General features: G+C 40.6%; 1 protein-coding gene across 1 annotated transcript in view; it reads left to right on the top strand.

The window, feature by feature from the left end:
* Window positions 1–10,919: 10,919 nt before the first annotated feature.
* EIF3A (eukaryotic translation initiation factor 3 subunit A) overlaps window positions 10,920–25,741 on the top strand; it is a gene marked incomplete at its 5' end in the record, with an annotated part of 32,605 nt that continues 17,783 nt past the window's right edge. The window contains 7 exons of the mRNA XM_079702949.1: window positions 10,920–10,968; window positions 16,790–16,980; window positions 17,135–17,271; window positions 17,668–17,831; window positions 19,171–19,370; window positions 20,577–20,785; window positions 22,298–22,469. Of these exons, the coding sequence (XP_079559075.1) occupies window positions 10,920–10,968; window positions 16,790–16,980; window positions 17,135–17,271; window positions 17,668–17,831; window positions 19,171–19,370; window positions 20,577–20,785; window positions 22,298–22,469 (1,122 nt within the window). The remainder of the gene's footprint in view (window positions 10,969–16,789; window positions 16,981–17,134; window positions 17,272–17,667; window positions 17,832–19,170; window positions 19,371–20,576; window positions 20,786–22,297; window positions 22,470–25,741) is intronic.

Below are 25,741 nucleotides of genomic sequence, written 5' to 3'. Positions count from 1 at the left end.
AATGAGGATGAAGATGATGACCGATAGATACTAAAACAAAGGATTTGAGGGAGATGGTGGTGGGTACTGGGAGGGAAGGATAAAGAAGGCTGTGGTCAGGCTCGGATGGAGTGGGACAGAGGGTAGGGGTGGAGAGGTTATCTCTGGGAAAGTGGGAGGATGACTGGAACTGACACCTTCCTCCCTCCCCTTTCACCCCCAAGCCCTGTTAGACCCGCCAGACAGGTTCTCCAGAGTTAAGGGGGAGAAGTAGAGGGTGGAGAAAGGGGAGGCACCCCAAACTTTGGCAGTAAGATTGACTGCCGAGTGTGGAAACAGACAAACTTGAGCTCTAATTCCAGCTCCGCCCCTCCTAGCTGTTAAACCAGTCTTCTCTGGGCTTGTTTTCTCAGTGATCGAATGCAGCTAACCATATCTTCCTCTGTGCCTGTCCTAATAAGGGTTGGACCAAGAAAAATCTTTAGGCTAATGTTATAGATAAGAGTAGCCTTGTGGAGAGTATGAACTAAACTACGGTGGCCAGAGTCACGGCAGGACAGGAATTTAGAAAGTTTTTCCACCTCTTGGACCAAGTATTAGTTGAAAAGAGTGCAGCGGAAACTGTAACCAAGAGGGGCATTATGCTTCCAGAAAAATCTCTAGGAAAAGTATTGCAAACAACAGTAGTAGTTACCGGACTGGGCTCTAAGGCACCAAAGCAGTTCTAGACAAGGATTATTTTTTACTTAGAGATGGTGACATTCTTGGAAAGTATGTAGACTGAAATAAATCACTATGGAAATGGCATCACGTGAAGCTGCCCATTCCGCTGAGATATTTCATCATATAAATAATTTCCATGTCTCTCTTTTATAATAAACTAATGATATCCCCCCAAAAGAAGAATAGCCTGTGTAGGGTGTCCCCAAGACCACCCCCAGATTCAATGATTTGTTCAGGGGATTCACAGGATTCAGCATATAGCTGTATTCGTGGCTATAATTTATTAAAGCTGGAGGATACAAAGCCAAATAGCAAAGGGGAAAGGCACAGGGGCTGATGTTCAGAGCAAAGTAGGCCCAAGCTTCCAAGAGTCCTCTCCTAGTGGAGTCACAAAGGATGCACTTGATTCCTCCAGCGACAAGTTGTGACAGCACATGTGAAATATTGTTGACCAGGAAAGCTCATTAGAGACTCAAGGTTTTTATTGAAGGTGCCGGTCACGTAGGCAACTTCTGCCCAGCACATACCAAAATTCCAGCCTCTCACAAGGAAACAGGTGTTCAGCATGAACCCCACTGTGTGTACGAATAGTTTAGGCATAGTTGGTCACTCTTATCAATTCTGGGAATGGTGGGAGTGATCCCGAAATCCAAGTTCCCGACACCAGCCAAGGGCCTACCTTCCTGGCAGGCTTTTCTAAGGGCGACAGTCGCTGGCCTGCTACGTCTGGTTTGTGCAGCCGGCTCCTTGCTCCCCAGGAAAAGATAAAGAAGTTGTTGGCACTGATGTGGATTTGGAAAATGCCCAAACTGTCTGCGTATGTGGATAAGGGACCCAATATTTTCCACAGATGTTCCAATGCCCAGGCTCCTGTGAGCCAAGTGTGGCTCTTCTTTTCATCTGTTTCCATAACTGGATTTAATCAGAGATTAGGCATGTATTCAGCCAAGAGCTTCTTTGGGGTGGCAGCTCTTTTAAGGGATTCCAGGCCTGCCAGGGGACTGGAAAGTCACTTCTGGAAGGGGATTCAGTCAACTGCCCTGACACTCTGTGTTGATGGTTAACTGGCTTCCAGGCTATTCGAGACTTCCAGAACATTCCCAAGAGGAAGTCATCCTTCTTGTGTTCTCCAACATTTCAGGATGCTAATATTGGAACCTGAGTAGATCCTAGGCCCCAGGAAGCCCAGCTTTGGAGCCTTAAAAGAAACACTGTTGCATTAAAAGAAACATTTCAGTAAGGAAAATGCAATTAAAATTAATTCTGATCCTTATTTGCATTTTTCAAAGAGCATTAAAGATGACAGAATTCATTACCTACAGTAATATGTCTTAAAATTCCTTTCCTCTCATATTTTTAAACATTTTATTGTATTATTTTTAATTTTAAAATGTGGTACTGAAATCTGGGATAAATGTTTTGTTTTAGAACAGTTTTCAATTTACAGAAAAGTTGCAATGATAATACTGAGAGTTACCATATACTCCCCACCCGATTTCTTCTATTATTAACATCTTACATCAGTATAGTACATTTGTGGGACTTTTCTAGTGGTCCAGTGGCTAAGACTCCATGCTCCCAATGCAGGGGGCCCAGGTTTGATCCCTGGTCAGGGAACTAGATCCTACATGCTGCAACTAAAAAGATCCCACATGCCGCAACTAAGACCCGGTGCAAGCCAAATGAATAAATAAATATTTTTTTAAAAAGTATAGTACATTTGTCACAACTATTGAGCCAATGTTGATACATTAGTAACTGAAGTTTATATATTATCCAGATTTCCTTAATTTTTACCTAATGAGTTTTTCTGTTTCAGGTTTCTAATTAGGATGTTTTCTTAGGGTCCTCTTGGCTGTGACAGTTTCTCAGACTTTCCTTGTTTTTGATCACCTTGACAGTTTTGAGGAGTAGTGGCCAGGTATTTTATAAACTGTCCTTCAGTTAGGAGTTGTCTGATGTTTTTCTCACGATAAGACTGGGTTTTGGGCTTCCCTGGTGGCGCAGTGGTTGAGAGTCCGCCTGCCGATGCAGGGGACACGGGTTCGTGTCCCGGTCCGGGAGGCTCCCACGTGCCGTGGAGCGGCTGGGCCCGTGAGCCATAGCCACTGAGCCTGCACGTCCGGAGCCCGTGCTCCGCAACGGGAGAGGCCACAACAGAGAGAGGCCCGCGTACCGCAAAAAAAAAAAAAGACTGGGTTTTGCATTTAGCGGGAGGAAGACCACAGTGGTCAAGTGCAGTTCTCATCTCATCATATGACACCTTGATCACCTGGCTGAGGTTGTGTTTGTTGGGTTTCTCTCCTGTAAAGTCACTCCCTCTCTCCTTTTTCTATACTGTTCTTTTTGGATAGAAGTCACTATGCACAGCTGACACCTAAGGAGTGGAGGCTTATGCTCCACTCTCTTGAGGGCAAAGTATCTACATAAATTATGTGGAATGCTTCTCCACGGGAGATTTCTCTATTTGCTCAATTTATTTATTCAATCGTGTATTTATGTCGGCACAGACTCCCTTGTATTTTTGTAAACTCTCTCTCTCATTCATCTGGCACAGGTTCTCATATCTCTCTCCACTCTCCTTAGAAATAACCCTTTCTGTTATCTTCATCTTCTCTCCTCTTTCCTTTTTTCCCCCCATTAGCCTTTTGTCCCACCCCTCTATTATCTCTCTGTCTCTCATCTAAGCCCCTTCCTACTTGAATCTCCTACCCAACTTCTCCAGCCATCCTCCTGATTGATTACTTCCTGTCCCGAATACAGGATGTGGAAAACAGGGGGAAGGAAACGGGGAAACGCTCGTTAGTCATCATCAGAATAGTTTAGCAGTTGAGGGGGCAGAAAGGGGCTGTGAATATTTCAAGCATGGATTATTTTATCCGTCTTGCATATACGTGGAAGTGATTTCTAGAGAGCTTGTGTCAGGGCTGGTACTAAGAACGATACACATAGTATCTCACTCAACCTCACAACAACCTCCTCATGCTTATTCCACAGTTGATAAAACTGAGGCTCAGAGAGATTACTTGCCGAATGTCAAGTAAAATGGCAAAGCTGTGGTTTGAAGCCACAACTAACTCCAAAACTGGCGTGCTCATAGGAATAACTGAGATGTGTTTATAATCCTAGCTCGCTAGGAAATGTAACATGCCCCTAGTTCTAAAAATACCAGTGTGGAGTACGGTAACTTGTTCATAGTCTCAGAGTCTCAAAACTCTCATGAGGCTTTCGCTAGACCTGTCCGGATTTTTATAGTTACACCTTACACAGTCTTGCCCTTTTCCTCCATTGAGTTGTACCTTGGTTTTCACTTCCTGCAAAGCGAAGACTCCATAGTGTTTCATTCTTTTTTCCCTGTGAGTTAACATGGAGAAAACTGTTAAGGTTCTCTGTATTAGTTTTCTCTTGCTATGTAACAGGTTACCACAAACAGGGGCTTAAGACAACACCCATTTATTAGCTCCTAGTTCTGTAGATTTGTGTGGCTGGGTTTCTGTTCAGGGTCTTGCCAGGCTGCATTCCTTTCTGGAGGCTCTGGGGAAGAATCTGTTTCCAAGCTCATCCAAGTTGTTGATAGAATTCAGTTCCTTGCAGTTATAGGACTGAGGCCTCCATTCACTGGTTGGCTTTTGGCTGGGGGACTGCTCTCAGCTCCTGGAGGCCGCCCGCAGTTTTTCGCTCTGTGGTTCCCTCCATATACTTTCTCATGCTTTGAATCTCTTACTTCCTCTGCCTCTGACCTCTACACCCAGATTTAAAGGGCTCATGTGATTGGTTAGGCCCACCCAGATGATGTCCCCCTCCCTTTTTTCACGGGGATGTGGGATCTTAGTTCCTCACCCAGGTGGAGTCTTAACCACCGGACCACCAGGGAAGCCCCAATCTCCCCTTCTTAAAGTCAACCGTGACATATAACGAACCTACTCACAGAAGTAATACACCATCACATTTACAGTCCCAGACATTGAACAGGATGTGTACACCACGGAGAAGGAGTCTTGGAGGACATCTTAGAAGTCTGTCTATCACAGTCTCCATTCCTTCATTTATTCACACGTCTCATACTTATGGAATGCCTGCCCTGTGCTGGGCATAGTTCCAGGAGTTGGAGATACAGCGGTGAACAAGATGAACTTGGCCTCTTAAAGCTTACCATCTAGTATGTTAAGACAGACAGTAACCAAGGAAACAAAGAAAACTCCCAGTTAGTGCTGACTGCTCCTCTGAGAATTAAAACAGGATGGTCTTTAGATTAGATTGGGTGGTCAGGAAAGGGTTCTCTGAAGAGAGACTACTTTAGCAGCTCCCTGAGAAGAGAGCACAATGAAAAGGTCCATGTGAAGATAGTCTAACATCCACAAACCCAGGATGAAAGCCCACACGTTCTAGGGTTCCTTCTAATCATGTTTAACACATTTCACAGAGAAGCCTCAAACCACACCCAAAACCACTATGCACAGTGTCTTATTCATTCTGCCTCCTTGGCTGTAGTTGGTTTGTGTAGCTTTGGGCATAATCTCCTCAATTCCCAAGCAGGAGCTGGGCTTCATGGCGTGCCAACAATGGCACGTGTGAGCACGTGTGCCAATTCCCACAAACAAGCCCCTCTTTCTTCTTCCCCTCAGCCTTCTTCTAGAGGCAAGCAGAATATTAATTGAAGACTCCTGAGTGTAAGGTACATTTTTCCCAATAAATAACAGTATATTGCCAGGATGTGTTTCTGCTAAAAAATATACTCAACTGAATTTGCATTCCAAGTTTCTGCTTTAAATGTGCAGAACCCAAAGGCTCAGTGAGAACTGTCTGGCACAAGCACAGTGTACCCTACGTTTGCCTTTGGTACACCACTGCTTAAAAGCTTTCCAACCCTGGTTAGACACTTTCATGGTTAGGAATTCAAGGCTGTGAGGTTTTGGACCTAGTTTGTTATAGTGCAGCTGGAACCACCAAGGTGCTTGGGTGTGATCATGAGCCAGGCACTGTCCAGACACAAAGATTAATGGTCCCAGTCATTACTTTCAAAGGACTTCCAGGGTCATAGAGGAGACCAACATGCAGACGGGCAATTATAATATAGGAGGCTTGCTTTAACCAATTGTCATTTCTTCCACGAAGATTTATTGAGTGCTTACTCTGTGCAGGGCACTCTTACTGGTGCTGCAGATATAGCATTTGAACAAAACAGACACATCCCTGCCCTCATCAAGCTTATATTCTAGAGGAGTAGACAATAAAGAAAGAAACTCATAAAATATATCAGGGATCAAATGATGATAAAGAAATAAATGCTATGGAGGAAAATAAAGAAGAGAAGCGTGCTAGGAAGTACCGTATGGGAAGAAGGGAGGCTATCATTACTTTAAAGAGGTGAGGGAAGACAGCATATGGGAGGGACAAGGGAAAGGAAGGGATTGTGTAGGGCCTTGTAGGCCATTATAAGGGCTTTTTTTTTTTTCTTTTTAAGGACTGGCTTTCACAGGGTGATCTGGGGGCCACAAGAGGGTCTTCATTAGGGGACTGACATGATCACCTCACTTTTGTGTTAAAAGGATCCCCCTCCTTGCTAAGTGGAGAAAAAAGAGAAGGGAGTCAGGTGAAAAGAGAAAGACAAGCTAGCAGGTTATTATACACTCCAGATGAGAAATGATGGTGACTTGGATCAGAGTGATAGCTGTGGAGGTAGCACATGTGGGATTTGTTGATGGGTTGACTGGACGTGGGGATATGACAGAAAAAGTGGAGTCGAGGATGTCTCCAACACTTTTGTGGCTTAAGCAACCAGAAGAAAGGGGTTGTAATGGTTCACTGGGGGACGATGGCAGGAGGCACAGGTTGGAGCCAGAAGAGACCCGGAGTCTGGTTTGGGACAGGCTGGGTGTATGTTGTGTGTCAAACATTTAATGGATGTGAGACGGGCTTTCAGGGGAGAGATCAAGTGTTGATGATACAGTTTTGTAACTTATAAGCACAGATGTGATTTCTAAAGCTATGAGCTAGCGTGTCGGGTACCTTTGCCATAAACAAGCATTTCCACTGCATAACTAATTGGCCGTAAGACAATTTTGTTATGAAGGATATAATAACTGGTTGACAGTTCTTGGTTTGACAGTTTGGTTTCAACTGGTTGAAACGTATTAGCATTTCTTCCGGTTAGTGATATTATGGATGTCTTTATCGAGCTGACAGATGAGGTCCCTCTTTTACTTTTCGTTATTTTATCTTTTAGGGCAAAATTGCCTAAGGCCAATTAGTTATGCGGCAAAAAATATTTGGTGCCAAAATGCTTGCGGCAAAGATGCATAATGCGGAAGTACCTAGAAGCACGAGCTAGAACCAAGAGATGAAGGTAGTTAGAGGAGGGAAGAGGTCCAGGAGCTGAGCCCTGGGACTTTTCAACCTTAGAGGTCAGAGAGAAAGGAGCAGACAGAAAGGTAGGAAGAAAATCAGGAAAGGGCGATCCTGGAAGCCAAATGATGACAGTGTTTCAGGGAAGATGCGGTGATCATCTCTGTGTGTGAGAGGAGATGGAATCCAACGTATTGGTAGGTAGGGGCTGGCACTAGATAGGATAGTGGATGGAGAGTAACAGGAGGGAAGGCAGAGGGTCTGAGCACAGATGAAGATGGGTGGTAGACGGCAGAGTGCCAAAGTTCTCTAATTTTTCCACTGTTTTGGCCATTGGCTGAGAGTAGAGAAAGGACATACTGGAGAATTAGAGAGAGGAAAAAGTATGAACTAGTCTTCTGGGAGAGTGGGAGTGTGGCCCAGAGAAGCGGAGTAGGATGGCTGAACAGCAACACAGTACTTGTTGAGGCTTGTGGTCGTGAACTTAAAGTGAGACTTGTCGACATGGCTGTGCATTCTTCTCCAGTCACATTAGGCTATAGGCAAGGAGTGGGTGGAGGGTTGGGTTGGCCAGGGTTTGGGGTAGAATAAAGGGAGAACTGAGCAAGAAAATAACTAAATGATGGAGTCCAAGTTGCGTCTGGAGGAAACAGAGGACAAGAGGGATGAGAGCAGCGAAAAGGAAGTACAGTTGATGAATGGATTGCAGGTCCCAGTCAGGCAGCAGGGTTGTTCAAGTTGGGATCTGATAGAATTAACCATAGGCGGTGGTGGCCAGAAAATAAGATGCTTGAAAACAAGATTTGGGAACTGAGACAGTTAGTGTGACAAGGTCTGGGTTAGGGGTCAGCAAACTATGGCCTGTGGGTTAAATTTGGCCTGCTGCCTGTTTTTATACAGCCTTGAGCCAAGAATGCTTTCTCACATTTTAAAATATATTTTAAAAAAAAGATTATTATCCTTTTAGCAAGAACGGGTTGCTCCAATAATTGAAGACATTGCTTCCTGGCCTGCAAAGCCTAAAATAATTACTACCTGGCCCTTTATAGAAAAAGTGTGCTGACTCTTGGTCTAGACTCTAGGGTATCACCATGTGTGAGTGGCTGAGCTCAGGTAGAGGACACATAGTGAAGGCCAGGTGGCCAGGATCATTTACTGATACATGGGTATAGAGCCCACGAATCATTACGATGGTGGTGTTGGAGAGAGTGACAGGGAGCCAGAACTAAAAGCCAAGGAAGGAGGGAAGGTGACCTGTGTTCTGAAGATGCCTGTAGAAGACTGCAGTGTGGAGGAATCACATGTGGCCTAGACTGATGGCATGAATGTCAAAACTCAGAATTTAAGGGAGGAGAGAGAAAGAGAGAGAGCGCGCTCTGGAAGTAGCTAGTGGGAAGAGCTATTCGGTCACTGGTCACCTCCAGGCACCAGTGGTTTGATGGAGGAACACAGCCACCCCTTGACAAGGTTGCAGGGGCAGCAGAGTGCTCAGAGCTGGCCCCAGTGATGGAGTTAACGGTGGTGGAGTTAACGGTGGCCTGAACAAAGAGCACAGGCAAAGGGGAAGTTGGGTAGGGTCCCCGCTGGCAGGAAAGGCTTTGCAGAGGAAGCATTTGGGCTGAAGCTTGAAGTACTAGCAGGAGTTAGTCAGGTAACGGTGGGGGGTGGGAGGGATATATATGTGCAGGAAAGCATGGTATCTTTGAGCACTGACCTCAGAAAATCATGAGTGAACTTTGCCACAACTGGAGGTTCAGAATCAGTGCCATTAGGAACTTCGGGTGAAGAACATTCTCGTTTCTTCTTTACTATTTGAATGCTGAGGCTTAGGGATATCGAGCGCTCCGTGTAGATAGGGAGATGCTCTATGAACGAAGCGTGACACACATTGGCCTTTAAACTTGTTACCTCCCCATGTGTAAGGTAGGAAAATGTATTATATAAATATTTATGTAAGGATTTATTCATTTCTCCCTCCAGCATTTTTTGAGAGCATCTTGTCTGCTTGATGCCTTACCAGGCATTGGGGATACAGTGGTGAACAACACAAATATGGTCCTTCCCCTCTCTAAACTTACGGTCTGCAAGTAATTACACTGAAGTATGGTCAGTGTTAAGACAGGATGTTACTGGCTCTCAATGCCTTGGCACGTAAACTTATCTGGGGGCCAGGGAAGAATCCTGGCAGAAGTGACATGTATAGGTGATTGTTGCCAGAGCAAGGAATGGGCAGTGGCGAATTTCCAAGTGAAGTGATGGCATGCGCTGGGTTGGAGGTAGGAGACGGCTGTTTCGGGCACTGAAAAGACACTGAGTGTGCTGAGAGATGGGCCTAGAGAGACGATGGGGGCCTGGACAGGAGTGGTATCTCCGTTTCCACGTGGCTTCTTTTTTTTTTTTCAGCCTGTTGGATCTTAGTTCCCTGACTGGGGATTGAACCCAGGCCCTGGGTGGTGAAAGCACGGAGTCCTAACCACTGTACTGCCAAGGAATTCCCTCCACGGAGCTTCCGATGAGTGTTCATATCTTCCTCTCTCTAGACTGCAAAGTCTAAGAAGGCAGGAACCAAACCTGTCCTGTTCAACTGCTGTGTACCTACCTATTGGGTGTTTACCTCCTCAGCCTGGCACATAGTAATGGTTTGTTGATAATATGACGTAGTTTGTTGAATGAATGTATAAATGTGAACCTTGGTTTACCCCTGAAATTTATTATATTCGTCAGTATAAAAACCTTAATTACAGCATTCTTGTAAACAAACAATGAATGTGAAAGCATTTCAGTAAACTGTAAAACGTGATACTTGTTTTAAAACTGTAAGACATTATGTTGCAAATACGTATAATGTAGTACTTCAGTTGTGCCCTTAACAACTGTTTTTTTGAGAATCATATTTATTCCACTCAAGTCAGAAAAGCCCTCCAAAACACTGTATTAAAGAAATTATCCAGTCATATATAGTACAAAAGTAGCTTGATTAGGGAAAAAACCTTTATCACCCTGATTACTTCCTTTTGCCACCTCCTGAGTGGCTTTTAGTACACTTACGTTGCTTGTTTTCTACAGAGCATTAATCAGCAGCAAGTAATTATGCTTTTCTCCAGGCCCAGAAAAGATCCTATCTTGACCCTCATTGTGTACTCATCTATCTCTGAGGGCCCAGGCAATCTCTGTGCCCCCAATTTTAAAATTTTACCTAGATATGAAATAAGCTTGCTTATTTGTTTAAGTTACTTATTACAACCCTCCTCCCCATACTAGTCCGGGCTGTGACAGGCCACCACTATCTCCGGTGGTGAGCATCGCTGGCCCTAATGATACCTGCTCAAAGCATCTGTATTAAATGAATGAATTCGGCATTTTAACTCAGTCAAGCCAGGACATTCTCTAGGCGGATGGGACCTGAGAGTTAACTTTGTATGACTCCGCACAAGTCATGTTAAAAGAAGAATCTGTGCCTTCTCGCCAGACAGAAGCTCTGACCCAAATCTCACCTTTCCCACCCAGATTGTCGCTCGAAGAGTGAGGTGCCGGAGAACCGGCTCTCTAATATTTCCCCGCGGAGTCCCCAGGTGCAGCCACAGAGCTGGGAAGACTTCGGCCGGCGCCACGTCAGCCGGCAGGCCAACGCGCCTGCGCGCGAGGAGGGGCGGGGCGCGGGCGAAGGCCCGCCCCTACATCCGGGGCCTGGGCGGCGCCGCCGCCGCCGCGCGGGGGTCACGTGGCTCTTTCCTTTCCGTCTCTGGCCGGCTGGGCGCGGGCAACTGCTGGCGAGGCGCGTGGAGCCTCGCGCTGCTTCCCCTTCGTCTCCTCTCCTGGCCCGGGCCCCTAAGGAGTTCGCTGACGCCGGGTGAGCTGAGCCTGCCGCCAAGATGCCGGCCTATTTCCAGAGGCCGGAAAATGCCCTCAAACGCGCCAACGGTGAGTAGGGGATCAGGGCGCGCCGGACTGGGGCGGCCCGAGGCCTCGGAAGTCGAGGCGCCCGGGCCAGCTTCTCACTGCTTCGCCGCCCAGCTGCGGCTGCACAGGAGGCCGATGCGGCCTGCCCGCCGCCGACTCAGGCCGTGGTTGGGCATGGTGTCCCTTCTCGCTCCAACCGATTGGGGGGTGGGAGGCGCGGAGCAGGGAACCGTCGTCGCTCGGGGGCCCGTCCCTCCCGCCGCCGCCGCTGGGTGAGTCTCGGGGCCGCGGCTCCCGAGACAGGCCTACCTGGTGCCGAGCTTCTCCCTCCCACCCGCCTCCGCTTGGTCCTCCAGACCACGGGGCTTTCAGCTTCGGCCCCGCGCCCCCGGCCGCCATCTGGGAGTGCCGGGGAGGAGGAAACATGGCTCCCTCCCGGGGACAATGCACTCGAGAACCTCGGCTCCACCTCCCGCCGGGCCGGGAGCCGGGCAGTCCCACCTCCGGCCCTCCCGCAGACAGCTCGGCACCCCCCGAATCCAGCCTCGCGCTTTGCGGGGTCAGGGTCCACTTATCCTCCCCTCTGACCACTATCTCCTCTTCGGGGACTCTGACCCATTTAACCCGTTTCCTCTTTTTTCTGGCATTGATTATTGGCAGCTCAGAAGCCTACTCCGAATCACAGGAAGTTGGAACAGAGTTAATACTGTAAGAGGGACTTCAAGTTCTCTCTCAGAGATAACGAAAGTGAGGCCTAGGGAGTCTGGTTTGCCCAAGGTCACTCTGGGAGTTAGTTGTTGAGCTAGGAGCCTAAAACCAAGGTCTCTTCCAGATCAGTCGATTTTTTCACTACGGTGCTGCTACTTGGCGATTTTTATTTCCATATGTGTACTTATGGGAAAACTTATGGCGCTTCTGGGAAAACTTGTGCTTGTCCCGGTCTATTCAGGAGGCATTTATTACGTTGGCATTATGGGGGTGCAAATGTACTATACGTGCCTCTGGTCTTTAAACACTTTCTTATTTAGGGTTTGTAAGTGTTAAGGGCGTCCATTGCTCTTAGTTTCACCCTTCTTCCATCCAAACAAGTTTTGGATCTTACCCATGTTGTAGGTGGATATGCCGTGTCTGTTAAGCTTTTATGCTTGTGAAGCTTATTTTGGTAGTTTGTTTGAAAATCCTCTTAGGAAAAGGTCAGTTTCAGTCAGTACATACAATTGATACTACTGATAATCTGTCAGGACCAGAGGTCTGTTTGTCACATGCTTGTTACTTTAACTAGAAGTAAGAATTTCGGGGAGAAGTAACAGTCTGTGAAATAGGGTAGTGCCATATTCTGTGGAATAGAGTAATTGTTTTAAAAACAATTGAAACTACAACTTTGATCTAAACACCCCTTTTAATTCTCCATCTAATAGTTAGAACAGGCAAGAAGTTTACAGATGTTGATTAATTTATAGGAAAGAAAACAGATTGAGATGGAAATTTAACCCTACAAAATGAGCTAGCAAAGTTAGGGGAAAAAATTTTTTTTTGATGTTTTGAAGCTTAGAGAATTATATTGTGGTATACCAAATGACTTGGGTGGAATTACTGCTGTAATTGCTTCTGCAGATCTGTTTTACAGTCCTTTGAATGCTTGACCAACAGAGATTTTTTCCCCATGTTAATTGGCTGAAGCACTGTAATCTCAATGGCCTAAATATTACACATTTGATGTGTTCAGGCCTTGTTTCCTCTGCTCCTCCCTTATGAATCTTTTTATGAACTTAATATGTCAGTAATTTTTTAAAATTAGAAGGGATATATGATATGTAACAAATCTTAAATCTTCTCTCACAATTTCTAAGTTGAAATAGATTTGATTCATGGAGGGCAATATGGGGAAAATGTCAGAAATTCAAGTAGGCAAGATGAGAAAGGGACACTGAAATGGAGGTGGGAACTTGAATTTTGTTGGTGTAGTTTTTCAAAAAGGCCCCTTTAAGCTGTAGGATGAGTGTAGGATGGTAGAGATGCCTTACCTCTCAAGTAGTAATTTCTGTACCTTTGATCTTGTGAACGAGAAATCCCATCTTATGTCAAAGAGCAGAATGTGCCTGGCAAATGACACTGCTTACAAAACTTTAAATAGGATGATCAAAGCACATTTTATTTTAATGGAAATCATCTCATTTATCTGTAACATTGGTAATCTCAATCACATTTGGACCTCATCCATTATGTTATCCTAATAAAACATGAATAAATTTAAGTGTAGAATAGTTTATCAGAGCAATATTTTTGGAAACAATTGGAAAACAATCCAGGAAAATGAGAACTTGGCCCAGCAGTTACAGGCAAGAAATTCATTCCCCAGAATCATTTGGAAAAAGCCCTTTTCCAGTTTATATTGTTAAGAAATCAGTTGCTTCTGACCTTGTAACAGCTTTTTAACTTACACTCTACAACCAATGACTTAAAAATGAAGTTGTTAATAAACCCACAAATTGTGTAACATTATAGCTTATCTGCTTGGTCCAGTGCACAAATAAACTAGTAAAATTGAAGGGTTGACCTAAAGTTTTTCTTTATAGGTAGACACATAGTTTCATTCATGGTGTCTTAAAGGTAAACTCAGAATGCCCACCCTCCTAGTAATAGTTGGTAATTCCAGATTTTAATTTTTATTTCAAAAATATCAATCTGGAAATGAACATTTCTGTAAATTTTACAGTAGAGGTTTTAGTGTGTGATAGTTTTTTCCAGCCTGAAAAACTTCTTTTTCCCCTAATTAGATGATCCAGAGGATCATCTAAACTATATCCTCAGATATCAGTTAGGATAAAGACAGGAACCTCACCCTCATGGATCATCATGAGAAACTTATTTCCATTTCAGTGTTTTCTTTTAAAAACATCCTTGCCTGGTATCCATGTTTTCCTTTTTTTTCTTGGTGGTGGTGATGGTCCTATGGAAAATTATTTTTTAATGCATTTGCTTTGGCTTTTATGAAACTATTGTTTCAGAGTTTGAAAGTATTGAATTTGGAATCCTAAATTTTGATTGGCTGTTGAGGAAATGAAAAGTACTTTTAGTTGTATCACTGAACAAGACTTTCTGTTTTTTTTAAAAATGACATTAAGATACCACACGAATTTAAAAATAGGATATGGGGAAAGTGAATTATTTTTTTGACAGTTTAATATTTTGTCACCACATCATGCTGGTGACTCTTTGTGCCTATTCTGTATTGCATTGACAGTGTTTATATATGGTAGTATGGGATTTAAATCCTCAACATAAGTTTGGGAATTGGATATAATAGGTTATAATAGATCATTTTGGTGTGCTGCTGTGATATTCTTAATGTAAAGGATAAACTTAAAAACATTTACTCCCCAATTTTTGGATGATAGAAACTGTTTATGTCAGTTTTGAAAAGGATTTAAAGTACTGTTGGATTTTAAAATAATCTTCTGTGCATGCTCCAGGAAGAAGATGGGTAGGTCCTCCCCTTAAAATAGAAAAGGCTTATTTCAGCAAAGTATCTAGTTGTATTACATCTTTGTTTAATTTTGTAGGATTTATTTGGGGGGAGGTAATAAAATTGATGCAACTGAAAATGGCCTTTCTGTCATATTGGCAGGTTTGATATTGAGACTATTGAAGTATTGAAGAGGGGGTTATATTCATTTGCCTGTGAGGAATATGATTTGATAAAATATGGGATGATGTAGGATATTGTGTTAAAGATACTAAGTTCAGTATGTTTTGTGATTTATCCTGTGCAAGCTTTTTAATATACTAGAGTTGGAATATTGTTTGTAGTTTTCCGGGAGGAAGGAATGTTTAGAAACAGCATTCCTGAAGGATGTGATAATTGGAAGAAGAAATAACAGAGTTACTCACTAAATCTGTAGATCTAGTAAATCCTCCAAATAAGAGACATTTTTACCTATGTTTGCCTAGCACAGTTAATGTTATACATTGTTAGGTTAACACTTAAAAGAATTTTTTGTCAAGGATTTTTTTTCCTTAGGAGGAAAGTAAACAATGATTTTAAAAAACAGATTTTTTTAATAGTGTAAACTAGTGTTCAGTTCTGCCAAATTATTTTTCAAATGTTCAGTGGAGAGATTTTTGTGCGTGTGAAATTTGCCAGTGACTGAGTTTTAAGTTGAACATAACCAGAAAAATACTACCCCCTAGTCTATTAAGTGTACAAAAGAAAATAAGATGAGAAAAAATATAAATTTTAACCTTGGTCAGAAATAATGTGATAGAGGAGACTTTGCTTTTGTTTGAGTTTCAAAACGAGCAACATACCTAAGATTGGAACTGATGTTGAAATATTGCCATGTACATGCCTTCAGGTTTAGGTGGTGAATTTTAAAAGAGTATACATTTCTTTGCTCTACGTTCTAAATTTTTTTTTCTCAATTAAACAATAAGCTTAATTTTAGAAATTTGAGATTTACAGAATTATATGGTACAGAGGGTTCCCATATACACCACACACAGATTCTCCTATTAATGAATCTCTTACATCTGTGTGGTATATTTTTCATAATTAATGAATCAGTGCTGTTACATTGTTATTAAGGAAAGTCCACACTTTGTTCATATTTCCTCAGCTTTTCCTAATGTCCCTTTTGTATTCCAGGATCCCATCTAGGATACCACTTTACATTTAGTTGTCTCCTTAGGCTCCTCTTGGTTGTGACAGTTTCTTAGATTTGTTGATGGCCTTGACGGTTTTGAGGAGTATTGGTCAGGTATTTTCTCTCTCAGCTGGGATTTGTCTCAATGTTTCTCATGTGTAGACTGGGATAAATAAGTGGAGCGATATTCTGTGCTCATGGATTGGAAGAGTAAATACTGTTGTCAGTTTTCCCAAACTTGTTATATAGATTCAGTAAGATCCCAGTGAGCTTTCTTTCTTTTTTTTTTTTTAACTTATTTATTTTATTTATTTGGCTGGGTCTTAGTTGCGGCATGTGGGATCTTTCCTTGTGGCATGTGGACTTCTCTCTCATTGTGGTGCGTGGGCTCCAGAGCGTGCAGGCTCAGTAGTTGCAGCGCTGGGGTTTAGTTGCCCTGTGGCATGTGGGATCTTAGTTCCTGGACCAGGGATCGAACCCACGTCCCTGCATTGGAAGGCGGATTCTTAACCACTGGGCCACGAGGGAAGTCCCCAATGAGCTGTTTTGTAGGTATCTACAAGCTAATTTTGAAGTTTATGTGGAACGGCAGAAGGTGTTGTATAGCCAACATAATACTGAAGAACAAAGTTGGAGTACTCACCCTACTTGATTTGAAGACTTTTCTATATGGCTACAGTAATCAAGACAGTGAGGTATTGGCAAAAGACTAGACAGATCAATAGAGAACGATCACTATAGAGCCCAGAAATAGACCCACACAGTCAATAGATCGTAAAGGAAAAAAGTCAATCTAATTTGTTTTTTCTGCCTCAAGTCTTAACATAAACTAACAAAAAGTTCATCAGCCAGATCATTGTGACCAAAGTTATACTTGATTTTTCTGCATGTACAAGGGGGAGATTGTTTTCCCTCATGACTTGAATTTCTGGAACTTTAAAATAGCTTAGAAAGATATAATTGGTACAGAGGAATTGAGTGAAATCTAGTTTTACCTGTAGGTCATATTTGAGATAGTATTCATTTTTCATTGTTTTACCTTGGATAATTTTGGCATAGCTTTAGAAGTCAAAAATAAATTTGACCTCAAAAGAGAGAGTAATAGGTTCAGAAATTAAAACAGCCAAATTAAAAAGCAAGATTTAGGCATTTATATAGTATACATAACTGATTTTAATTCTCCTGAATTACTTTTCCAGAATTTCTTGAAGTCGGCAAAAAGCAGCCTGCTTTGGACGTTCTTTATGATGTTATGAAAAGTAAGAAACATAGAACATGGCAAAAGATACACGAGCCAATTATGTTGAAATACTTGGAACTTTGTGTGGATCTTCGCAAGAGCCACTTGGCTAAAGAAGGCTTATATCAGTATAAGAACATTTGTCAACAGGTATGAACAGCTGGGTTTTTATGTTTTACTAAGTGCTTTTAGTAATTTTCAGAGGAGTTTGCCTCTGAAAGTTATTACGTTTTATATCATAAAGTTTGCTTTTAAAATATTTTATGGTTTGTTGGGGAAAGTTTAATTAATTTATTTTGTCTAGGTGAACATCAAATCTCTAGAGGATGTTGTTAGGGCATACTTGAAATTGGCAGAGGAGAAAACTGAAGCTGCTAAAGAAGAATCCCAGCAGATGGTCTTAGACATAGAAGATCTGGATAATATTCAAACTCCTGAGAGGTGTGTGGGTTAAATTGCTAAGTAAATTTTTCTCATTGTTTTTCTTTACATGTGTCTCCATCATACCCATTTGAAGTAGATGTTTGCTAGAAAGAATGCTTATCTTTGAAATTTTAAATGTATGGTAACCTCAAGAAGTCATTACTATTCAAAGTTCGTAAAGGTGGAAAATTACAACCATCAGATAGGAGGGTGTATACTAATTTAAATGGCTGTAATACAGATCGGGAATTCAAATACTTTGACACTAAGTGATAGCTTTACAGTGTGTCCAGAGTTGTAGTAACAATTTAAACTATTTTATAATGATCAATTTTGGTTTGGGTTTTATAATCATATGGCAAAGTAGGAAACCATGTCTAAAATTGTTTTCAATGTTTTTAAATATTTTTGTAGTGTTCTCCTAAGTGCTGTAAGTGGTGAAGACACTCAGGATCGTACTGACAGATTACTTTTGACTCCATGGGTTAAATTCCTGTGGGAATCGTACAGACAGTGTTTGGACCTTCTTCGAAACAATTCTAGAGTAGAGCGTCTCTACCATGATATTGCCCAACAAGGTAAAACAAGAACTGATTTGAAAGTTGACTTAAGGATAGGTTTTGCAAAAGATTCGCTGTTAAAGTTAACCTCCTTTTCTCTGCAGTACTTATTTTACATAGTTTTTATTGTTGTAGGTGATTAGCATTCATATGAATATTACATAAATGATTATAAGGAATTTGTTTCATTAGTCAAGGTAATTCTCTGTATTCCACTGATGTCTGAAACACCTTTTAAAGTCATTTTGGAATTTTCCAAGTGACTGGAAAGATAAACTTAACTTTTTGATTGCTTTCTGGCAAACTTGAGTTCTACTTTCGACTCTACAACACATTCTTTGGCAAGCTACTTAACCATGTACTGGGTTTCTAAAGTCTTTTTAAGGTCCAGAAGACTTCCATGATCCTATGAAAAACTGTATTTTTCCTTTCTTAAACAGTGTTACTGAATATAGAACTAAACCTTCTTGATGACTCAGGATCATCATAAAAAGTATCTAGTAGTTAATACTGCATGCACTTTTAATCTGAAGAACTGTGTTAAGTCTGTTTTCCTAATCTTATCTTTTTGCCTTACTGTCAAAGCAGCCTTTAACTGTAAGTGACTTGAGAGTGGCTCTTGGCTTTTTCTTAACTTTTGGCCTTAGGCACAAGCAGGTGTTGCCATTCTTTTTAATATGGGGCTGATTGGCTGATCTGTTTCGTTATGCTTACATGGCTAGCATATGTGAATTTTCATTTAACACAAATAAGCTAGGGCTTTTTGATAACAGTTGAGATAAATATTAACTTGTAGTTAAACTGCATCCTTTGAAATAGAAATACTCTATTTTTAAGGGAAGGACAAAAGTTATTTTAGTATTGCATTTTTTTGACAGTAGAAAATGACTATGTATTTTAATGGTGGAGCAAATACTTCATTTACACATCTGTGTACACAGTTGAAATTAGGTTACCACACACCCCCAGTTTGTATTATTTAGTTTTAATTAGTGCAAAAGCTTGTTTTCTAGTAACTTAGATAGGAAAGTTCATTGTATTTCAGACCAGAATTTTTTTGCTCTTTTAGGGTTTGAAGTGTTTGAAAGGTGAGTCCCTCCTAGACCTAAATTTGAATCGCTTCCTTTTGTAAACTCTCCCAGAACCGTATTTTAGTCCTAGACCAGGACTGATGACTATGTCCAAAAGGTGGTCAGGGCACATGAAGTGAGTTATGACTCTGATCACTTCTAAAGACTGATGGTGAGTTTGGTAAATCTTGTTAAAATAACTGACCTTAGTATATGAAATAAAACCTATTCAAATACTTAAATTGATGGTGGAAAGTACCTAATATATTTTACACTTATGCTTATAGCTTTCAAATTCTGCCTCCAATATACCCGTAAGGCTGAATTCCGTAAGCTGTGTGACAATTTGAGAATGCACTTGTCTCAGATTCAACGTCACCATAACCAAAGTACAGCAATCAATCTTAATAATCCAGAGAGCCAGTCCATGCATTTGGAAACCAGGCTCGTTCAGTTGGACAGTGCTATCAGCATGGAATTGTGGCAGGTATGTTGTGAACTGTTAGCTTTTCTTTGTAGTAATAACTGCCCATGTTACCTTTTTTTTTCCTTAATGAGTATCTGCATCTTGATAATCTGTTGGTTAATTTCAATAGATAGGTGACAAATTTAAGGTTGTCTAATGGAGTAGGAAGAGTTCTGGACAGGAAGTCTCAGATATTTTGGTTCTTGATGCCTGCTGTCAGTTCTGAGCCAAATCATGTAATCTTTTTCAGACCTCAGTGTTCAAAGTGTGGCTTAATGCTTGGAGAATATGCATTTACAAAAATTTTTAAAGAAGTTTCATGATAGTTTTGTGTCTATTTACTCTGATTAAAAAAAAGTCTAAGTCCATCTTTCCATCTTATTTTTGTAGTAATTTTATTGTATTTTATAAAAGTATTGGTGGCAACAGGTTAGAAATGACAAAGATGAACTTGTCCTTTACCGCAGAGAGCTACAGAAGCACTGCACTAGATTATCTCCTAGAAATCTCAGTGCTGCCCTGACTTAGTAAGCAATGCACAGTGAATATCCTACATTGGAGATCCCAGTGGTGTTGGGAATCTTGTCCTCAGCATGGCCTTTTTACTCTTAAGAATTCTGCAAAGACATTTTCACATGAATTGTTTTTATACATTTGATTCCCCCACCAAATCTAATTGAAATTGCGGAGGAAGAAACTAAAAATTGGTAGTTTTTCAGCCAGGTGGAAATGTGATTTCCCGCTCTCCCCATATTTTCTGTTTCTGTAGAGTACACCCTTGGAATACTGTCTGATGAACTAAAGAGGAAAAAGAGTTCAGTAGAAGACAAGTAAACACGCTTAGTATAGAAAAAATAGATAAGTAAAAGGGAGAAAAAACCATTATCTTTATCACTCAGAAATAACCTCTATATTGTGTTTTATATCCTTTCAGATTAAAAAAATGTATATTCCCTCAAGCAGTATGATAATATGCATATTTTTTTTAAAAGTTTGGGCAATCTACTTTAAGCAGTTTAAGGATTTAGTGTTTTTTGTAATTATGATGTTTTTCTGAAACATATCAGATATTGAATTATAAGATGAATAAAAAGAACCACACATGAAGGCATTTTATTTGCCATTTTTATTATTGTGTTCTGTATTTTAAGTTTCATAAAGAGATTTGAGTTAGATTTGTTTGTTTGTTTACAATGCAATGACTGTAATTTGTACCACTAATTTTAGGAAGCATTTAAAGCTGTGGAAGATATTCATGGGCTATTCTCCTTGTCTAAAAAACCGCCCAAACCTCAGTTGATGGCAAATTATTATAACAAAGTCTCAACTGTGTTTTGGAAATCTGGAAATGCTCTTTTTCATGCATCTACACTCCATCGTCTTTATCACTTATCTAGAGAAATGAGAAAGAATCTTACACAAGAAGAGATGCAAAGGTAAGAGTCTTATTGTCAGATAGTATTGAAATTATGAAAGAAATAACTTCTAAATAGCATGATAGTGTTTGATGAGGGTGTCTCAGCTTCTTCGCTGTTGACATTTGGGGCTGGTTCATTCTTTGTTGTGGAGGGGACTCATTCAGGATCTTCAGCAGCATCCCTGGTTTACCCACTGGGTGCCAGTAGCAGTCCTTCCAGTTGTAGCTACCAAAAATATCTCGACGTGGTTCTTCTTGGGCAGTATTCTTGGTCTTCAGTAGCTATCTTTTATCTGATAACTCTCCAGTTCAGAAAATGGAATATTAGGAAAGTCAGTGTTAAGGTATGAGCTTTCTATCCACGTATGGGTATTTAGAATCTAGGAACTAATTAGACAAAAGAAATGAGTACTTCTATCAAGTAACTTTTTCCCAACTATGAAACATTAACTGTATAGAATATTTGGTGTGTGTATTTTTATGTAGATAGATAGTCTATAACCTAACAATCTAAAGACCATTTTATTTTTTTAACATTACATATATACTTTTCTTTCAGTCATGTTTGGTTTTTATTGTACATTTCAGTTGGGTTTAGGCAACTCACATACCGTATCTTATTGGTAGACCATGTTATTTTGGCCTCTAGTAGAAATATATACACCAGATTGTTTTTCTTCTAGCTTTTAAAGCAATACATGGAACCAAATAAATGAGTTTTTCTAGTATGTATTTTTTAAAAATAACTCTTGAGGATAGTGTTCATTTTGTCATTCACTGTCCTGTACGTAATCCATGTCTGTTGGGGATAAGAAAAAACCTGATTTTCCTTTGTTGTTTCTATACTCTCCCGTTAGAAAATACTGTAAGAGTGCTGTCATAATCGTTAAGCTGTTTTGCTCTATGTACGTTATGTACGTTATTTTCCTTAATCCTCACACCAGCCTTGTGACTCAGAAAATGAAGTATTTTGCTTGCCTAAGGTTCCAGTCTTGGGAATCGTGAAGCTGAGATTCCAACTCTAGACTCTTGTGCTCCAGAGCATACAATCCTTGGTGTCCTACGGTGCTCTGAATTCAACCTGACTCCATTTGTGTTTTAAGGAAGCTTTAGCTTTTGACCCCCACCTTCCATAATTATGTTCACTTATGGTCCTTGTAATTTTTTCCTCTTTCTTATTGTCATTTTTCCCTTCGTTTTAAAAGCTGCCTTAAATGTTTTTATAAGGAAGTATGGGGTACATGCAAATATGTCTGTTCTGCCATTTTCCCCACAGTCTTTCTCTGTAGCTAGAAGACATTGACGGTGGTAAGCGGGTGAATGAAGTTCTGCTTCTCCAAGTGTTCATTTTTGCATAGTCCATTTCTCTTTTAATTAATCCCATGCTTTGACGAATACTTACGAGTACAGTTTACCATGGTGGTGTACATATTCTGTCAGTGGCAGATTTTACTAGAGGATTAAAGAGAAGTGTCTTTCTGTTTATCAAGTAACGTTTACAAATTTAACAGATTGTAACTTTGTTCTCCAGAATGTCTACTCGAGTCCTTCTGGCCACCCTTTCCATCCCCATTACCCCTGAGCGTACTGATATTGCTCGACTTCTGGATATGGACGGCATTATAGTCGAAAAACAGCGTCGCCTTGCAACACTGCTAGGCCTGCAAGCCCCACCAACGCGAATTGGCCTTATTAACGATATGGTTGGTATAAGTTTTAGCATTCTTATGGCTTTGAACAGAAAGCTATATGGTCAGGTTTTATAATTTATGATTATTAAATGCTGAGAATTCTGATGCATGGACAAGTTTGAGAACCACTGGTGTAAGTCAACACTGTGTTTAGTTGAGGTGTTTTGTCTTGAGTGAGCTGGGGTTAAATTTGATGTAGCAGACAAGACTTGGACTAGCTTCGAGGAATAATATGGGCCTCTTGGTACGAGAAGTGATGATGGGCAAGAATGTTCAGGGGCTATAGAAAAAAATCAAGCTGATAGGTGTTAGAAATACGATAATGAGTCTAGGGAAGAATGTGAGTTAGATTAGGCCCAATTCTGGACAATTAAAATGTTTCCAACTTTTTTTTCTTTTAAACTTTCATTGTATGTTTCTAAGTTAGTGGTTCTTAATCAGGGCTATGCACTGAAATTTGTGAAATACATTTTTAAGTGCAGATTTTTAGGTTTCACCCACTGCATTCACTAAATCAGTTTCAGAATATGGAGCCTAAGATTTTGTATCTTCACAATGTTTTACAGTGGAATCTTTAATTCATTGGAAATTTATCACGTGAGTGTCTGTTACATGCCAGGCAAGTGATACTAAATGGAATTTGCTCTCTTAGAGGAGTTTAGATTTTAGAGATTCTGAGGAACAGTAATAGTCTGACTTAGTGGTTATTGTGGTACACCTCCAGCAAATTACTTTGGGACAAGAGAAAAAAGAGGGACAGGTATTAGAGAACAGGCCTTACTTTACTGGCAGTCAATTAATTTAGATAAAAATTAACACATTTTCTGTATGGCAACAGTTTGCTCTTGTAACATAGTTCTCTGTATAGTAGCAAGGCAAATTCCCTTTGTGGTCAACTTTTATTAAAAAACTTAATATCTAAAACAGTATTTCTCTGTCTTTGTAGCCTCCATGTTCTATTCTGCTTCCACTTGCAAAAATCAGCTTTGTGTTTTGGAAAGTTTTTATGGGACTGAATTAAATTATAAAACAACAGCATTGTGTTTAGGAAGAGGTCTTACTAGCAAAAAATTTTTTAAATACTGAAAAATGTGCCAAACTGGAAGTATAATCCATATCTCTTGAGCCCACGTCTGTACATAGCACACCTTGGTGTTAAAGATATTTATTCAGGGGTGAGTATTGGTGGGATCAGTGTCAGTAGCCAGGACATCCACATCTGGGTCCTCATTGTACCCATAGATAAATGTTTAAGTTTATAAGAAAGGTACTGGTTGGTGCCAGATGAGTAGAATAGCTAACTGTCGAGGCATTTTATAAAACTTCAGTTCACCATATGTACAAGGTCAAGACCTGAGTTTTGGGCTCATATAACTAAATTCATAATCACCAAGAGAATGATTCTAATATCTCAGGAACAGACTCAGATTAATCAAGTTCATAAGAGATTGGTAGGTCAGAAAGCCAATGATTAATTTTAGAGAGAAATGTACTTTAATAGATTATGGTAGCCTATCTAGCACATTCGCTATTTGGAGGGGGTGCTAAATGGAAAATGTAGAATAATTATTTATTTATTTATTTTAAATCAAATTGTAGTTGGTTTACAGCGTTGTGTTAATTTTTGCTGTACAGCAAAGTAATTCAGTTATACATATATGTACATTTTAAAAATATTCTTTTCCATTATGACCTATCTCAGGATACTGAATATAGTTCCCTGTGCTGTACAGTAGGACCTTGTTGTTTATTCTGTATGGAAGAGTTTGCATCTGCTAACCCCAAACTCCCAGTCCGTCTTTACACCCCGCACCCCTGGCAGCCGCCAGTCTGTGCTCTGTGGGTCTGTTTCTGTTTCATAGATCGGTTCATTTGTGTCATATTTTAGATTCCACATATAAGTGATATCATATGTATTTGTCTTTCTCTTTTTGACTTCACTTAGTATGATAATCTCTGGTTGTATCCATGTTGCTGCAAACGGCATTATGTTTTTTTATGGCTGAGTAGTATTCCATTGTGTGTGTGTGTGTGTGTGTGTGTATGTGTATGTGTGTATTACGTCTTCTTTATCCATTCATCTGTTGATGGAAATTTAGGTTGTTTCCGTGTCCTGGCTATTGTGGATAGTGCTGCTGTGAACATAGGGGTGATGTATCGTTTTTAATTATAGTTTTGCCCAGATATATGCCCAGGAGTGGGATTGATGGGTCATATGGTAATTCTAATTTTAGTTTTCTGAGGAACCTCCATACTGTTCTCCATAGTGGCTGCCCTAATTTACATTCCCACTAGCAGTGTAGGAGGGTTCCCTTTTCTCCACACCTTCTCCAGGATTTATTTGTAGACTTTCTGATGATGGCTATAGAATAATTTCTTGATAGGAATGAAATCAGGGCTGGGGGAATTTTATTTGAATGCTTGTATCACATCTTATTCCTATAAACATACAAGGGCACTTACAAGGGAAGTATTCAAATGCTGTGGGACATCAGTCATGCACCCATTTTGCACTGGAGTTAAACCCAGAGTGTTCGAGAGTGTGGACATCCTCCTGTCTTGGAGATGGGATCTGCCAACAGTTGCCTCAGTTTGGAACCTAGTCTGTAGGGGTACATGCTTCTGTGCTTTGGGGGTCTTGGTGTGTTGGCTGCAGTTTTTCTCTCTTTGGGTTAGCAGTTTCCAACAAGTAAAGGATAAAGGTCACATGCACTGCATGTAGTTCGAGCACAGGTAAGATAGGATTTGGTTATGGGCAGTTTTGGAGTTTATAAAATTATACCACTTTTTTGTCTCCTTTGTGAGGGCGGTTTATGCAAGCAGCATCTTTATTGTGAAAGGAAGTTGAGTTCTATTCAAATATAAACTTAAAATGTATTAAACTGTAATATTTTTTAAAGTACAAATCATAAATGTAATTGCATAAATTCTCAAAAGATTTTTCCAGTCTACACTCTCCCATTTCCCCCAAGAATAACCACTGTCCTGATTTGTAACACCACAGATTAATTTTGCCTGTTTGTATATTTTATATGAAATTTAAATTTCACATAAATGGAATAATATGTGAAATTCTTTTCCTCACCATCTGGGAGATTTATTCATGTATTGAATGTAGCTGTGCTTTCTTTGACTGTTTCTGTATATTATGTGAACCTGTCCCTTTTGTCCTGAGTTTTTTTTGAGTTTGTGGCTATCAGGAGTGGCGCTGCTGTAATAACTTTTGTGTGATAAAGTTGTTTGTAAACTGGTATTTTACTTGTTATTGATAATAAATTAGTCGA

The sequence above is a fragment of the Hyperoodon ampullatus genome (genome assembly GCF_949752795.1).
Source record: "Hyperoodon ampullatus genome assembly, chromosome: 1".
NCBI lineage: Eukaryota > Metazoa > Chordata > Mammalia > Artiodactyla > Ziphiidae > Hyperoodon > Hyperoodon ampullatus.
The sequence above is the reverse complement of the archived record's forward strand: the minus strand, read 5'-3'. Positions and strand labels throughout refer to the sequence as shown.